Source organism: Urocampus carinirostris, chromosome 15 (genome assembly GCF_059441175.1).
Source record: "Urocampus carinirostris isolate Australia breed hairy pipefish chromosome 15, RoL_Ucar_1.0, whole genome shotgun sequence".
NCBI classification, from domain to species: Eukaryota; Metazoa; Chordata; class Actinopteri; order Syngnathiformes; family Syngnathidae; genus Urocampus; species Urocampus carinirostris.
Window position 1 is genome coordinate 29,535,279 of NC_142363.1, and position 18,813 is coordinate 29,554,091.

Here is an 18,813-nt window from a genome sequence, read left to right on the forward strand (position 1 = left end):
TTAAAAAAAAAATATTCTGGTAACATTTGACAAAACAACAATGCAGTACCATTTTAAATTCCAAATTGCACTCCTTTTTTATGTAGAAGAATCGTTCACGAACAAAATAATACAAACCATCGGATGGTGTGTGAGTGTGTGTGGGAATGGGTAAGTGTGAAGCACATTGTAAAGCGCTTTGGGAGGTCTTCATTGACTTGAAAAGCGCCATATAAATGCAGACCATTTACCATTACCATTTCAGCTGGTCGTGAGTTGATGGTCAAAGCAATACGGTGAAAAATAAAACATTTTTTTCTACATTTAATTATTCCACAACAAATATCACAGTCAGATATATGATTTCAAAAATCAATTGCACCACAACTGTCATGTAGGAAACTCATCAAAATTGACAACAAAAACAGCCAGAAAACAACATGAAATATTGCTTTACTACATGAAGTGAACTAGAAAAAAGAAAACATTTACAGTAGAACCTCGGTTCTCGACCATAATCCGTTCCAGAACCCAGTTCGAAAACCGATTTGTTCGATCACCGAAATCATTTTTCCTATTAAAAATAATGTAAATCGTTTTAATCCGTTCCAACACCCTGAATGTTTACCTTGAATGTTTAACGTAAACATAAAGCTAACCCAGGCTAATCTTACGTTCGCGTTATCGTAATCTTCCGTACGAAAGATTACGCTAACATTAACGTGTAAAAATTTAAAAAAGGGCTAAAACACTTTGTACACCTATATTAAAAGCGGAAGCAAAACGAAGCACATTCTCACGCGTTAACAGTCGGTCACGAAAAGAGCGATCTACACCCGTACGCCATTCAGCATCGCACCCTAGCGTACGCACTCACGCATTACCGGCGTTCGAACTCCGATTTTTTGACCGAACAGCGAAGCAAGAATTTCTCGAAATTTTTGGTCGGACTCTGATTTGTTCGAACTGAGAGGCGTTCGAAAACCGAGGTTCCACTTTAATACCCTTTATATTTCTAATGAACATTCAGATTCTATAAAAGTTTCCCAGGCCTCGAGAGGGCGATAAAAACGCGAGACGAATCCACATGAAGAGCAAGACGAGCGTGTCTTTTGTGTAGTAGCGACAAGTAACCACTAGGGCAGGTGTCTCCAATGTGGTACCTGCGGGCACCACGGTGCCCCCTATGAGCAGTTGAGGTGCTCTGTTCTGAAAATACCGTGATATCCGGAACCATAAGCCGCTACTTTTTTCCCAATTGTTCAGCCCTGCGGCTTATTGAGTGAAGCGGCCGATTTATGTAATTTTTCTAACGGCCACCAGCGGCGTTGGAGTATAAAAGGTAAGATAAAAACCAGTAGAATATGTGCGCCAAGAAAGACTGCAACCTCTAAGTTTATACATACATTGTCTGTAAAGTTAAGGTACGTTCCGATAGTGAGGAAGTCGCCCTTGGTGGCGATAGTTATGAGGAGGAAGTTGAGGACGATCAACAGTGAATTTCGCAATTACAGGATGCTTATTATTTAACACGTTTGATACATTGCGAGCGTGATCCTAACTAGCGTGTTGGTACCTTTCAAAGGAACGGTTTGGGATGAAAGTTATATTATCATTAAAGCTTTGAAAACTCTCGGTGTACCGGCTTTCTTAAATATGTGTAACCATGTATAATATGTATTTGCAACTGTATATTTTTGTAATGTCAAGTCAAGTCAAGTCATTTTTATTTGTATAGCCCTAAATCACGAAGAGTCTCAAAGGGCTTCACAGATTGTTACACTATATTACACAAACTATTTTCAACCGACAAGAGGAGTAGGTTATTCGTATGCAATGGAGTAGAAGTGAGTTTTAAGTTTAGATTTAAACATTTCCACTGAGGTTGCAGATCGAATCTCAGGGGGAAGAGCATTCCACAGCACCGGTGCCCGGATGGAGAACGCTCTCGAACCAGCAGAAGACTTCTTTGCTCTCGGGATCACCAGAAGACCAGCACTCTCAGATCGTAGGCTTCGGACCGGGACATAGGGGCAAATCAGATCTGAAAGATAAGAGGGAGCAAGTCCATGTATGATTTTGTACAATACTAAGAGAACTTTGAAGTCACATCTTTGGCTAACTGGGAGCCAATGCAGGTTAGCCAAAATCGGTGTTATGTGATCGTACTTTTTTGTCCTAGTTAAAAGTCTCGCTGCGGCATTTTGTACTAGCTGAAGAGACTTAATTCTGGACTTCGGGAGACCGGAGAGTAGTGCATTGCAGTAATCGAGACGGGAGGTAACAAATGCATGAATTATTGTTTCCGCATCAGACTGAGACAGTATTGAACGGATTTTAGCAATGTTGCGAAGATGGAAGAAGGCAGTTCTAGTAATTTGCTTTACATGCATCTCAAAGGATAGATCAGGGTCAAATATGACACCTAAATTTTTAACTGAGTCACTCTGTGTGATGTGACATTTGTCAATGTTCACAGCAGTTTTTGCGAATAAGTCCCGGCATTTAGAAGGACCAATGACTAACATTTCGGTCTTTTCAGAGTTAAGACGCAAAAAATTGAGTGACATCCACTCTTTTATCTCAGTGAGACAGGCCTCCAAATTTCCACAGTTTAGTGTGGAAGATTCCTCCAACGGAAGATATAGTTGAGTGTCGTCTGCGTAGCAGTGGAAGCTGATATTGTACTTGCGAATAATATCACCTAATGGAAGCATGTAAATGTTGAAAAGTAGGGGGCCGAGCACTGAACCCTGCGGAACACCGCAGGTAACATTAAAGGGCTCAGATGTCGTTTCACCGTATTTAACATAGACCTTTCAAGATGGCGGCTGCGCATGGATACATGCTCGCGGCTAGCTCTCCAGCTAATCTTCTATTTATTGCCGTTCTCTTGTCTTTTTTGCTTTCACTTTTGGACACATGTGTGGCCAAAAACACTTACAGTAGGGACGAACTTATTCGGTTGGGTGGGCGTCTAAATTTCGATTTTTCGGGCACTTTTTATACCGCCCATGATATACCGAGCGAACTTCAAAGAGACCCGGCATCCTTGTGGACAACTATTCCTCTTAATAAACGTCGCCGACGGCGCCGTAAAGAAAGGACAAAGAAGCGTGGTTGCCGTGCAGGTAGATGTGTGAAACGTGTGAAGTCCAAGCAGCAAGATGGACGCGAGGATGGACGCGAGGATGTAACTAATTCCACCATTTATTCCTCGCCGGACAACCGACGCTTTAAACTCAGCGCTCACGAGCGGCCACAACGCCGGGAGCTTTTGAAGATCTCGACAAAGACTACAAAGAGTTCAGCTAAGTCAAATGATTCAGCAAAGCTGAAATTTGGTCTGTTAAATATTAGATCGCTTGCTCCAAAAGCTTTACTTGTTGATAACATTATTCGGGATTATAAACTTAACTGTATGGGTCTTTGTGAAACGTGGTTACGCCCGGATGAGCACTTGGCGCTAAATTATGCCTCTCCCCCAGACTACGAGAGTAGTCATATAGCACGCACGCTGAAAAGAGGTGGTGGTGTTGCGCTAATCTCTGAAAAATCGCTCAAATTTAATACACGTACCTCTAATAATTACAAAACGTTTGAGGCTCTTGTGATGCGGTCCCCTCAATTGTCAATTGATGTAATAACTATCTATCGTGCACCTGGGCCATACACAACTTTCTTAGACGAATTTGCTGAACCTATGCAGACAAAATTATAATTATGGGAGACTTTAACATTCATATGAACTCCCCACACAGTTCACTTACTATTGCGTTTAGTTCTCTAATTGATGCATTTGGTTTTACTCAACTGGTTGACTTGCCAACCCATAAAAATGGGAACACGCTAGATTTGATTCTGACTCGAGGAGTTTTAACCTCAAACATTATGGTTCTACCGTGTACTACTGTTATCTCTGATCATTATTTAGTGACATTTGAGGTGCTAACTAAATGTAGACTTAATATAGCTGAGGGATTTAGCGGACGCAATATAAGCACTGGCACAGTTTCTGAGCTCTTTGAACTCCTTCCTGGAGCAGTTGCGTCCTTTCCTAAATACAATGGCTCGATTGACTCACTCATGAATGAGTTCAATACCACCCTGACTAGTGTGCTGGATTCAATAGCGCCCATAAAACTAAAATCACGTCCTAAAAGACGCACACCTTGGTTTACTGATGAAACTAGAGCCCTTAAAAAAGAATGCAGGAAATGGGAGAGAAAATGGCGCGCTACCAAGCTTGAGGTTTTCCATCAAACCTGGTGTGACAGCTTGTTAAAGTATAAAGCGGCCCTTGCCTCTGCAAAATCGGCCTACCTTTCGAAGGTGATTGCGTCTCAAAAGAACAACCCCAAAGCCCTTTTTGACACTGTAGCATCGCTTACAAGGCAACAGGCTATCGCAGACAGTTCGACACACTCTGCTCAGGACTTAATGGTCTTCTTCACTAAGAAGATTCAATGCATACAGGAAGAAATTGCAAAAGATATTGTTAGTACCACACGTATTAAAGGACTGAAATTTACAGATGCACGACAGGGTGGCTGCCCTGGGAAAATGGCCGGTTTTAGTGAACTGTCACTTGATGATCTCAAACAAGTGGTGAATGCGGCCAAACCGACAACTTGCCAGTTCGACCCTCTCCCAGGTTCACTTATTAAAAGTCTTTTTAGCGTCCTTGGGCCTTCAGTTCTAAATATTATAAATACATCACTCTCCTCAGGTGTAGTTCCAGCAGCTTTTAAGTCCGCCGTTATTAAACCCACACTGAAACGACCCAACCTTGATCCAGAAATATTAAGTAATTACAGACCTGTGTCAAACCTACCTTTCCTCTCTAAAGTACTCGAAAGAGTAGTGGCACAGCAGCTGAATGCTTTCATATCGGAGAATAACCTTTTTGAATCCATGCAATCTGGATTCAGGGCTAACCACTCTACTGAGACAGCTCTGATCAAGGTAACAAATGATCTCCTAATGTCAATGGATTCTGGCGCTTCATCACTTTTGCTGCTACTGGATCTTAGTGCTGCTTTTGACACAGTGCGCCACAATATCCTACTAGAACGGTTGGAAAAATGGATTGGTCTCTCAGGAGCCGTCCTCTCGTGGTTCAAATCTTACCTCTCAGATAGGACGCACTGTAATGTATTTATTTTAGAGATTTATTCTGTTATGTGTTCTACGAGCAAATCAAAAAGAAGGGGCGGAGCAAACGCGGGCTGATGGGAAGTGGGGTAAAGCTGAGTTACCGGTAGATCTGTCTGTTATCGCAGCGGACAATAGTGGATATTTATTTTTCCCACCCTTAACTTTGGAAATATACATTTTGTTTCCTTGGATTACTTTCAACGGGACCCGGACTTTACAAGTCTGCATCATACGTTAATTACGGGTATCATTTTCCATTTATAACGCCAATTGTGGCTCTAAGAATGTCTACTATTTATTATGTTACAATCATGGAACTAACAGCATGGACTGGGATAAACCTTTGATCATGACACAAGTTTTAATGCATACGCACGCGCCTTGCACAGAGGTGTGGCTTGTGTAAATATTAAAGTGGCATATCACCTATAAAGTGGTGGGTGCGGATTATAATCATAATCAGGTGCGCTCTATAGTCTGGCTTTTACAGTAGTTTACCAGAGCTAGGTCATTGTTGTCTTCTAGTACAATTATTTTTAGTGGTTGAGTCTTTATCTCTACTTCCAACAAAAAACCTACTCATAGCATAGTAACAACATAGTAATAATATGGTAAGGTTAATTTCGAAAGCCATATGAAACTGGGTGCCTTTTGCGCTAATTAGTAATAAAAAGTATCTCTTGGCTTGAAAAGGGGTTGGAGACTCCTGCACAGGCCTGGAGGAGCACCTGCAGCCTTTACATACCTTCTCCCCCCAGCAGATGGAGGAAGTCATTTTTTGGTTTTATCACAGCCTCACAACATATCCTTTGCCTGAGTTTTTTTTCATAACACAAAAGAATCAAAACACGTTTTTAATCGAACTTTAGATGGGAACATTTGACAGAATGATAATATTTGATTAATTTTTGTTTAAAATGGAGACTCCTTTTCATAGAAACCTGAATCTTAGAAGAACCTGAGGAACTTCGTGGTATTAATTGTTAAGACGATCCAAGCGTTAGGTTAAAAATAACAGGATTTGATTGAAAATGGACAGTCTCCCATTTGATTTGTCCAAAATCCATGTTATTATCAGGTGTACGACTACAAAAATCAGTCGCAGAAAAACGTCAATTGACACAAAATATGCTTCAACATTCATAAGATTGTTAAACATCATGAAGTGAACAGGAAACATGAAAACATTCAAATTCATGTACAGTAAATTTCAGACGACAGAGTTCTCCGAATAAAGGTCATGCGCACAAATTTAAGGTAAAAACTTTGTTTTTGAACAAGTAAGACAAGATTTAAAGCCATAGGCCCAAACAGCCATGAAAATGAACTCATTCATGTCTATTTCTTTCATTAAAAAAAATCAGTGGGGAAATGTCTAGTATGGAAAAGTAACACATTGCGCAATTAAGACACTCAATTGCGGACTGTGTCCTGTCAGTCTTAATCAACTTGTGCAGCAGTCAATTTTAATTAAAATGGCATTAACATATCCGGGGAAATGGGACAACATTTTAAAAACAAAACCTAATGTGCTGTACTGACTAAAACTCAGAAACCAATACAATTACAACATCCTGCACACATGCTGAACCATGCAACTGATCTTAAGCACTCCCATCCCTTGCGCACAGGACCAGGGTTGGGTAGGGTTACTTTAACTGGATTACTTTCAATTACTTTTGGATGACTCCAATACCAAATATGCTAATAAAAGACAAAATACACTAAATATGAATAAAATGACTACATTTTGTGCAGGCTCGGGGAGTAACGGAACACATGGAATGGCAAAAATGATGTTGGCAAGCTGTTTGGATTTATTTTCATTTTGTTTCTGTCGCTTTTTATGTTCGTTTTGCCGGAGATCAAAGCCAAGAGAGAAAGCTTAACACGTGTTGTGAGTCATAATTTATTCATATTTAGTTTCTTTTGTCTTTTATTAGCATATTTAGTATTGGAGTCATCCAAAAGTCATTGAAAGTAATCCAGTTAAAGTAACCCGACCCAACCCTGCACAGGACACAATAAAGACCAGGTATTGCTACTACAACATGAACTTTTTTTTATTCATAAACGCTTCGAGTCTTCCTGACAAGTAGTGTCAGCTGATTGAATATGTTAGTGTGGCAGCAGGTGACTAAATATCAGGTATATTTTTCCTATCCGGGCAAAAACTGTGACCTCATATTATTGTCAGCCTATTATTTATCGTAAACTTTAATTAGTGTTGCCATGTAGGATTTTTAATGTAGTTTCAAAAGACAGGCTATAATTTGTTATCATAAATCACCTCTTTCATGTTGAGGTTTTTGAGTTTTTCCTTGCCCTCATGTTGGTTCCAGATCTGGGGATGGTGTAATGTTAGTCTGAAAAAATAGTCTGTGTAAAAACCAGTGAAGCCCTTTGACTCTTTGTGATTAAGGGCTATACAAATAAAAATGACTTGACTTGACTACCTGTCAACCTGTACGTTTTTGCCGTACAAAGTACCTTTATTATGCATTTTAAGACGTGTACGATGTACAAGGAAATCTGTACGGAAAAACTTAAATTTGTCGATGATGGGTATCATCCGGTATACTCCAACTATCACGAAACGGCAAATCAATCAAGTCAAACGAGTTCGCCGCGGTAGCCTTTATCTTGGTATCGTTTTTTTTTCGTTGCAAACGAAGCGAGCGGTTTGATGCTACTGTGTGCATGCCGCCTCGGGTTACATGTGGTAGTTGTGTAGTGAAAGGAAGTCCGTCTCTCTTTAGAAAACCGTCTTTTTCGGCTCAACTCATTAAAGAGAGCCGGCTCTCAAACGGCTGGCTTGCTTTGATGCATTATATTACGAGTTATTATGTTGTATAAAGAAGTTAAGAAAAAAAGGAAGTATAAAAGGAGAAAATGAAAAAAGACGGTGGGGGTCACTCCCGGGACGCGCGATGGAGCAAGTTCGGCGGACGCGGCGTCACACGGCGCGACACGAGAAAAGGCGGCGGGCGTGGTTACAGGGGTAGCCCGCTCGTCCGACGACCCCAGTAGTGCGGCGCGACGACAGGCGGCCGTCCGCGATTGGCGGGCGAAAGGCGGCGGACGTGCGAGGGACCCCCGTAACTGTCTCGATGTCGTTTATCGCGCTCGAAAGTACCTGCGCCGCAAGTTAGGGGCTCGCTCGCGTGAGCGACCGAACGGCACCCACGGTGCGGCGCAAGTATAAACCCTGTCGTGAATTTGTCTCCGATCGTCCCGGGCGGACGTAAAATTGACCAGCTGTATGACTCTTAGCGGTGGATCACTCGGCTCGTGCGTCGATGAAGAACGCGCACTAATGTGATTTGCAGCTGCGATTGGCTGGCAACCAGTTCAGGGTGTCCCCTGCCCACTGCCCGGAGATGGCTAGGATGGGCTCCAGCCCCCCCGCGACCCTAATGAGGATAAGCGGTGCAGATAATGAGATGAGATTTTTTTTTTTTTGAAGGGGCGTCGCTACTTCGCAGATTTTCACTTTTTGCGGGTGGTTTTGGTGTCCATTAACCAGGTCTAAAAAATAATTAAAAAATATATATGTTTTTTTTTTGAAGGTGCGTCGCTACTTCGCGGATTTTCACTTATCGCGGTTGGTTTTGGTCCCCGTTAACCGCGATAACTGAGGTCCCACTGTATTCTACTTAATTATATTTGTATGTATTTTTTCCTTCTACTGCCAACGTCCAAGCTACTTAATTTTTGAACTTTTTTTATAATAAACCTCATTCATGTCGAGCAACTCAGTATCTCACAACAAAATGTATCATATATACTGTAACATTATATATATATATATATATATATATATATGTTACAATATAAATGATATAACGAAACACATGTACAATATAACATGTTCAACTACATAAATGCGTTTTTAAAGAAAAATGGTGTAAGATTTTTTTGTATTTTGTAAGGGAAAATACGACAGTTTGTAAGGGCATGGAGCCCTGGAACTTGACAGGTATGTACCTAGCAGCAATACTTGGTCTCCTCTCTTTTACTTTGTCATGTGTGCAAAGGATGGGAGATCTTAATATCAGTTGCATGGCTTAGCATGCCGGACACCTGTGGGCACTGCAGCTGGAGAGATCTGCGGAAAAGACCCAGTTTGGGTCAGAAGTCTCCGCATACATCTGAATAAGATGAATCATATTGTTGGCTGCAGTGTTTAAATAGTAGGAAAAGATAGCAACTTGTAGTTTAACATTTTTGGCACATTTTTTGAAGAAAAATTCACGACAGGGATGTTGTATAGAAGTCCTCCTGGCCTCTAGAAGGCGCTTACAACCAATGTTCCCTGTCATTTTTTACGGGTCTGAGCATTCACACAAAGTCTGTGAGCAACGCTTGAAACAACAGTGAGCAACGGCAATCCCAAGTGTGGCAAGATAATTCATTATCAAACATGTCCAAAACTTGACATCAAGTTACATTTTGCTGAGTTTCCGGCAATGCAATTTTTTTTATCACTTTTGAATGTATTGACTAATTTATTATTGCAAAGGTTGTACGGCCTACAAACGTCATTTGTTTTTACAACAATTCTTTCACAAGATTTTCATTTCTTTTTTCGCATACTACTAACATTTTGGGGGGCTTATTTATTTAGTTGCACGATACAGAACTGTCTTTAATCACATTTTTTTTAGTGGAACTACAATGTTGGCAACAATATTGACTTGGTATAATTGGAAATTATTTGAATGCAACACAAACTTTTTCTTCTTTTTCCCTGTTTTTTTTTATTATTATTTTTTTTTAATCCCTTTTAAAAAAATCTCATTGTGTTTATTTTTTCTTAGCTGTTACTTTTTCTTTTTGTTCTCTATTTACTTTCTTCCTTTTCTTTTTTTCTGAATTTTTCCTTCTTTTTCCTCTTCCTTTTGTTTTTTTTTTTCCTCAGCTTTACACTACTTTTTCATTTTGGTATTTTTTTCTTTTTTGTTCTATTCCCCTTTCCTTTAAGTCATTTTGTGCATAATTTTACATAATATTTGGTCATATAGTGATGAAAACAACCTGAAGAGCCGTTTAGGACCCGAAAGAGTCAGTTCCTTTTCGTGAGGCGAGCCAAAGAAGCCGGTTCTCAAAAAAACTTTAAAAACTCACACACGCAGCTTAGAGGGAACACTGCTTACAACTCAAGATTATTCCACAGGAAGAACAAGACAAGCATGTCGTTTTAGTAGTCACGACAGTAACCACTAGAGGAACCAAGGTCTGGAAGAGCACCTTCAGCCGTTACTTATTTTCCCCAACAGATGGAGGAAGTCATTTTTTTGGTTTTCCGACAGCCTCCAAAGCAACCGCTTGCTGTTCATCTGGTGCTCACCACAATCTTTGTCAGGAAAAGCTGTAAAAAAATAAAAACGAGTCAGGTAAGGTGTAGGAAGCGAAAGACGATTGGGGCCAGGAAAAACACGTTGAAGCCCACTGGGGCGTACACCATGTAACGATAAAGCAGCACTGCCCCGGCGTCCTTCTTGGGTGTCACCCATAGGCGGCGCAGCACCGGCGCGGCCAACGCTTTCATCAGCGCCCGCGTGCCCATGAGCACCGACACGCCGATCGCCCAACGAAGAACCGCCATTGCCGCCAACGGCCCGGCGTCCGAGGGGTCGGGCAGCACCAGTGGCAGATCTTCAGAGTTCAGGTCCGGTAGCAGTCCCAGGAAGTGGTTGAGGTGCGAGCTCATGGCCATGCCCGCGCCGGAGCCGAGGATCTGCGCCGTGTCGGCCCGAGACGTGCTCCAAGCGTCCAACGTGAAGGACAAAATGCTGAGGACAACGGGCACAGCGGCAACCGCGATCGGAGAGTAGGAACTTGTAAGGACAAAGTCGTCGATGGCGTCCAACGCCGGGAGGAGAAAGAGGAGGATCAGAGCGCTGTAGAGGACGCCCGCCATTACGTCCTGTGACACAAGCATGACTTTTCAGTTCGTTAAAAGGAAAAAATCGAGACACATCATCTGCACCGATATTTGGGAATTTGACGGATATGGGTATCGGTATTTATATTCATTCACCCAGCCGATTATTTAGGCTCAAATGCAGCTGGGCTTCGCTCTATGTCTCTTCTGTTCCTTTATCTTCTCAGATGCTACCCACCCCGCACCTTCTGATTGGATAAGAGACCAGGGCAGAGCCACTAAAGCAGGAAAAATAAACGTAGAGTGGTGTAAACAGCGGCAGCTCTGCTAACTCCTGAATACCAACATGCCTGTGAATCAAGACCGCTGATAATATTGAGATTTTAAAAAGTCCGTGGTAGAAAACCATAAAAGTCTAGTTAACTTGTTTTAGGGAAGCACGTTTAGGTGGAGACTGATATATTTGCTCTTATCATAACAGTAGCTCGTCAATTAAGTGTGTGTGTTTGTGTTTGAGAGCATAAAAGCATGCTAAAATGGAAGGCTTAGTGATTAGCTGTTACCATAACACTAGTTTGTCAATCTGTCTCCAGGAGTATCGATACACTTTTTTAAAGTTAATTCAAGTCATGTTTGTGGTATTGACACTTTTATTTATTTATTGTAAAATATATATCGAGTAAATCAGGAAGTTAACCAAGTTTTTATGTTCCTATATACGAGTTGTTGCCAATCCCAGTTTTATTCCCTTCACTGTTAGTTTTTGGTTAATGTGAAAGATCAGCCATGTTAGTTGTGTTGAAATTCTAATTTATTTACTGTAAAAGGTTTCAGAGAGCTATTAAAGTTTTATTGGAATTTTTAACAGATCTCCTTTGTTTCTTTTTGCATTTTCTAAAATTGATTACGCCATTTTTTAATCTTTCACAGCAAAAAAATTTCGGCTCCAAATATCTGTTATCGGCATCCTCTTAGTACTATTTACTGGTTTCGCCACTCAAATGGTCTAAAGCAGGGGTTGGCAAAAATTTTGAGTCAAGGGCCACATGGTTTTAAAAAGGAGAGAAAAAATAGTTTAAATTTTTGCATTTAATTTTTTTGTATATATATGTCCTAAATCTGATTCCTCTGCAATACATGAGCACAATAGATAACATAAGCTAATCTATTTTTTTCACATTTGCATTTTCTTGCACAAGTTGTGTTTCATTGTCTATTTGTTTATAAAGGGACCATTAGTCTTGAAATACACAAAATATACAAATATATATATATATATATATATATATATATATATATATATATATATATTTAATTACAATTGACATTTTAAAGGTAATAAGAAAATAATATTGACCTTTTTGGATAACATTTGAAAAATAAAATTGGTTTTAAAAAAAGCACATACAGAAAAATGTAGCCAGCTAATTGAATGTCGGCCATAAGCAATTAAAGATATAGTTTTTTTATGGGGGTATACAAAGAGACACAGCCTAAGAAATTCAGGTAAGTGCAATATATTGCCCCAAACTAAGACCTCTATTTTCGGGATAGGCGTTTGATAAATGCAGGGTTGGGTAGGGTTACTTTAACTGGATTACTTTCAATTACTTTTGGATTACTCCAATACCAAATATGCTAATAAAAGACAAAATAAACTAAATATGAATAAAATGATGACTCACAACACGTGGTAAGCTTTCTCTCCTGGCTTTGATCTCTTTGATCTCCGGCAAAACTAACATAAAATGCAGGGTTGGGTAGGGTTACTTTAACTGGATTACTTTCAATGACTTTTGGATTACTCCAATACCAAATATGCTAATAAAAGACAAAATAAACTATGAATAAAATGATGACTCACAACACATGGTAAGCTTTCTCTCCTGGCTTTGATCTCTTTAATCTCCGGGAAAACTAACATAAAATGCGACAGAAACAAAATAAAAATGATTCCAAACAGCTTGCCAACATCATTTTTGCCGTTCCATGTATTCCGTTACTCCCCGAGCCTGCACAAAATTTAGTCATTTTATTCCTATTTAGTTTCTTTTGTCTTTTATTAGCATATTTGGTATTGGAGTCATCCAAAAGTCATTGAAAGTAATCCAGTTAAAGTAACCCTACCCAACCCTGACTGTGAAGCAGAGTGTGTTTGTTGCGTCCTTACCAAAAGCGAGTGCATGCCCATGTAGATCCGGCTAACGCACACCAGCAGGCACCAGCTAACCGCTAACAGCAATCCCAACGTCAAAGGGTACTTGGAAACACACAATACAAATTCTCAATCAATTTTCATACGGGGTTAAATGTATGTTTCTTGACTTTATTTTATTATCAGGAATAAAAACTTCTACGTTGCACCTTTAAACTCCTGCATACCAGATGAGTCTCTGGCAAGTCGTAGCAAGTCAGAGCATTAGAAGAACTCCACAGAATGGATGTTGAATATTTCAGACAAATATCTATGCCGCAATCAGTGTTCCCTCTAAGCTGCGCGCGTGCGCAATTGCGCACTGCACACACATTCTCAGCGCACAAGAAAATCTAGCCGGCGCACAAAAATCAGGGCTCAAAATTACTAATTAAGAATAATAATAATAATTTCCTTTGTATTGTCATTCTTTGTAACAATGTACACAGAACGAAATGTCGATACACCTGACCCGTTGTAGCGAGCCGATGCAGCCGCAGCCAACAAAGGGCGCCGCCATTTTACCAATGTTATAAGTCTTAGGTATGACTCGGCCGAGGCGCGAACCAGCGACCTCCCAGTCTCAAAGCGGGCGCCCTACCATCTAGGCTACTGAAGCGACTCAAGTCAAAGTTACAGTGCATGAAGGTAAAAATACACGGGTTCCCCTGACGTTGTGTCCTTAATGCGGTATTTTGAAGTCGAGTCAAAGGAGAACGAAGTTGAGTAAAGTTAGTAGAGTTTGTCGGGGAACCGGCTTCTTCGGCTCGGCTCACTAAAAGGAACCGGCTCTTTTGGGTCCTAAACGGCTGTTCAGGTTGTTTTTGCTTCTTTAATCCCAACATAACCAAATATTATGTAAAATTACGCACAAAATGACTTAAAGGAAGGGGGGAATAGAACAAAAAAGAAAAAAATACCAAAATGAAAAAGTAGTGAAAAGCTGAGAAAAAAAAGAAACAAAAGGAAGAGAAAAAAAGAAGGAAACATTTTGAAAAAAGCCAGGAAAAAAGAAAAGAAAGAAATGTAGGAAAAAAGTAAATAGAGAACAAAAAGAAAAAGTAACAGCTCGGAAAAAACAAACACAATGAGATTTTTTTAAAGGAATTTTTAAAAAAGTAGAAAAGAAACCCGGAAAAAAGAAGAAAAACTTTGTGTTGCATTCAAATAATTTCCAATTATATCAAGTGAATCTTGTTGCCAACATTGTACTTCCACTAAAAAATGTGATTAAGTACAGTTCTGTATCAACCGACTAAATAAGCCCCCAAAAATGTTAATATTATGCGACAAAATATATCAGGAAATAAAAAGAAATGGATATCTTGTGAAAGAATTGTAAGAACAAACGACCTTTGTACATGAGTCAATTCATTCAAAAGAGAAAAATCATTTTGCATTGCCGGAAACTCAGCAAAATGTAACTTGATGTCAAGTTTTGGACATGTTTGATAATGAATTATCTTGCCACACTTGGGATTGCCGTTGCTCACTGTTGTTTCAAGCGTTGCTCACCGACTTTGTGTGAACACTCAGACCCGTAAGGAAAATTAGAGGGAACATTGGCCGCAATAATAAACAATAAAAGTGCTGGATCGTTTTGCTCCACTTAGCTTGGCGGGATTTATGAGCTATTAATGATTCCATCTGCCAACAGTAAAACGAAGCCCTGGTTTGGAGGGCAAAGTCGGGCTAGTCATGTGATTCATAAGAGAGGTTAAAGTTCAGCATTAGATGGTTGATGGATTGGTTTCCTTTTCTTGTTCCTTCCTTATTATTTGAAGTCTAAACAGACTCGGGGTTGACGTCAAGGGAGTTTGCGTGACATCGCGTGCGAGTTACGTGTCAGTGAAAGCAGCGTGAAAATTACTTGCCGGATTGGGTTGGTTAACGGAAGTTCACATGACCTTATTTGTTGCGTCTTTGAGTTGATTACACATCGGTTCTACGTAGAAGTGGTTTTGGATGAGCTGACCTCTGAGGATGTGCATAACTTACTTGTTTGAGTTTGTTTAACCCGATGCTTCTCGATTTTTGTCACGCCTGCGCTCAGAAGAAGAAATCCTCCCCCCAAGACAGGTGGTTTTCTTTAAAGTATATATACCACAGCCATATCCCCCTAGTGGGAGGTGGCTAGAGTCATTTCTGACTCTTTTTGGGGGATTGATTTAGAGGAGGGGATTCCCAGCCCCCTCGCTCAACCCAACTGAGGTGTTGGGAGTCATTAGGTGACCAACCCCCCCAATTCCAACCCCTAATGCTGAACGCCAAGCAAAGCAAAGGGTACCAATGTTGTAAGTCAGGGGTAGGGAACCTATGGCTCGGGAGCCATATATGGCTCTTTTCATGAGTACGTATGGCTCCGAAATAAAATGTTACTATTGCACATCTCTCTGTAACATTCCAAAGTCAAGTGATTTCATCCCGATTTTGGACCATATAAAGCCGAAGCAACTTAATGCAGAAGTTTGATAAGAAACCATTAAAACTGATGAATAAAAACGCTGGCAAACGACTTTGATTGGGTGAGCAGTACAGGGGGGCGGATACCTGCACACAGCGCAAGGCACGTCCTTCTCTCTCTCTCGCTCAGTGCAGTCTACACCGAAAGTGAATGTGACCATATGCTTATTGTTTGCAGTCATTTGTGACATTTTAACAAAAGAACTTTGCATGCACATTGTTTTGAAACCGATATTAAGGAAAAATTTCATGGAGAAAAAAAAAATCGCCTCGACACTCTTAACTGAAGGTAGAAGACAAATTGTCAATGGCATATTTACATTGATTTGGGACACAGGATTTGGCATTATTATCATTTCATATATTTGATGAATTCATCAAATGACACACAGTGAAATAAAATGTCCTGAAGAATTAGCTTTTGTCTAGAGACCGTGTTTGGCAGTTTGTTGAATTTTGTCTGAAATATATGATGTGGCTCTCTCAATTTTTTTGCTTTTATGGCTCTTTTGGTCAAAAAGGTTCCCGACCCCTGTTGTAAGTCCTAGTATGACTCGGCCGAGGTTTGAACCACAACCTCCCAGTCTCGGGGCGGGCGCCACCGAGCTGGTGGCCACTGAGCTTCTTTAAAGTGATAATATAATATTGATGGGGACAAAACAACAATTGGTGGTAACACGTCACCAAATCAACGCCTTTGGGATAATTTTCGCTGAAAATAAAAACAATTGTCTTATAAATGTGAATGTGTTGTAATGTTTTGAAGAGACAGCTTAATTGGTTTGGCTTTGTGCTGTGCGCTGCCAACGTATTAAGCATAGCATGCACACTGCTTTTTGCTCGTCTCCCTCTGTGGTCTCTGAGGTGCTACGTACGCTGTCAAACTTTTTGTCTGTCTCTTAACCCGTCTTTCTCCGCCTGTCTCTGCATCCGTGTTAAATATTTTTCATGGGTTCACTTGAGGGTCTGTTCCACTTCATGTGTACACCTTATACTCAAGGCTTACACTATGTGCTATATGAACTGAGTGGAGGCTAAATGTAAACACTAAGGCCACTGCGCCCTAGTGTAGTGGAGTTGCAATTGCACTTTATTCTGGGGAAAAAAAAAAAAAAAAAAAAAAGTTAAATGCGCCTGCATCCCCCTTGACAAAGCCTCACGCAAGCTTAGAATGGTCTGCCTCACTATTTGAGAATCACTGGTTTTTATTTATCTTTTTAGAGCATATTTTTTTATGAAATGTTTATTTTTAGTACAAAACAATACTGGTTAATTATACAAGCCTTAAACATACTTATATAAACCTTAAACATACAAAATATAGACCTCAAGCAACTTACGAACAAATTTAACTTACACACGATTGTCCGGAATCTCATTCGTAAGTAGGGCATCGTATATATATTAAACATTGTTCAAAGGATGCCAGGCTGTATAGTCGACTCTCACACATATTTACCTTATTAAATCTGGGCTGCTTTCAGAAAAGTTTGGAGAACCTTTCCTTACACCCTGCACTTTCATTTGAACATCAAACAAAATTATTGTAAACCCGTGACAACATCAAACCGCGTTTGTTGGACCCATCCAATATGGCCGACTGTTTATATTCGGGGATGCATGTGACGTTAAATGAAACTACCAATAAGCAGGGTTGGGTAGGGTTACTTTATCTGGATTACTTTCAAGTACTTTTGGATTACTCCAATACTAAATATGCAAATAAAAGACAAAAGAAACTAAATATGAATAAAATGATGACTCACAACACGTGGTAAGCTTTCTCTCCTGGCTTTGATCTCTTTGATCTCCGGCAAAACGAACATCAATTGCGACAGATACAAAATGAAAATAAATCCAAACAGCTTGCCAACATCATTTTTGCCGTTCCATGTATTCCGTTACTCCCCAAGCCTGCACAAAATTGAGTCATTTTATTCATATTTAGTTTCTTTCGTCTTTTATTAGCATATTTGGTATTGGAGTAATCCAAAAGTAATTGAAAGTAATCAAGTTAAAGTAACCCTACCCAACCCTGCCAATAAGGCAAGTTAACCAAGCTACACGTGCAAGTTAGTTGCTCGTACTAGCGTAGGTTTAGTAACGCATAAATTCGCTGCTAGTTACCTGCCAGCGATCACAGGTGATGAAGAGGAGAGCGAAGGGAATGGCGGTTGCAGACATGGCATGCGTGGAGGGCATGCTGTACTCGGAGTTGTAGAACATCTCCACCTTGACCACAGGTGGCGAAGCGGGTCGGGACCAACCCAGTACGTCCTTAGTGCACTGACCCAGGTACATGACCCAGACCCAAACCATGATCAGTCGCCGGCTCACCAGGGCGTCCACGTTCCACAGCAGGAACGGGAAGAAGGTCAAGTAGAAGAGCTCGTTTCCCAGCTCGGTTCCGAAAGTAAACAGATAGTAGAGAAAGCGGTTCTCCACCACGAACTCGTGGCCTGCATCGCCCGTCAATGGGTTCCTGCGAAGCGGCTTGATGGTTTTGCCGTTCTTGGTCCCACGGCTGGTGGCGGATTCCTCCTCGGAGCTCTTCCCCCGGTTCCGATCTCCAGCGATTCGGCAAGCCTGGTAGGAGAAGACCCCGCGAACCCCGCAGAGGTTCTGGAAGCGAGCGACCAGGTGGGGGTCCTGGAGGAAACGGAAGAGTTCTGCAAAGCGGCCGAGGGACTCCATGTCGCGCGGGTTTTTCGATCCGGATGGTTCGCTTTAGCTTGCTGCGCCGAGCATCGCGTCTGGAATTGGACTTTGGCTGCCCCGGTTGAAAATTCGGTGGAGCGAACTCCAAACGTTTTTCTTTTTTTTCCGGAACAAAACTCCGCCAGGTTCAAGCACGAAGCCGCCCCTTCTGGATGCCTTCCAGGACCACGGGGAAGAACAAAACGTAGACTTGTCTCTAAAAACTTAGCAGAACAAAATTCTCCTTTTCCTTTTAAAACAGAAGAATGACAATACAAGAAATCCCAAAGTGTTTTTACTATGAAGTGCCCGACTGTTGCTCGGCGACACTTTGAGTACAAAGCAAAAGTACGTATCAGAGCAAAGGTTACGTGATGTTCCTGAAGGTAACACGCGCGCTCCCCAGTGGCCACAAGTGTAACTACAACAGCGGGTC

At 40.9% G+C, this 18,813-nt stretch overlaps 1 protein-coding gene across 1 annotated transcript; it reads right to left on the reverse strand.

The window, feature by feature from the left end:
• Positions 1 to 10,272: 10,272 nt before the first annotated feature.
• On the reverse strand, positions 10,273 to 18,717 carry LOC148352083 (sphingosine-1-phosphate phosphatase 1-like). Its single transcript, XM_088354117.1, has 3 exons — positions 17,808 to 18,717; positions 13,194 to 13,283; positions 10,273 to 11,065 (listed from the first exon to the last, which is right to left on the reverse strand). Exons 1-3 carry the CDS (start codon positions 18,372 to 18,374, stop codon positions 10,529 to 10,531), a joined length of 1,194 nt encoding a protein of 397 aa, XP_088210243.1. The 5' UTR covers positions 18,375 to 18,717; the 3' UTR covers positions 10,273 to 10,528.
• Between the last annotated feature and the right edge of the window lie 96 nt (positions 18,718 to 18,813).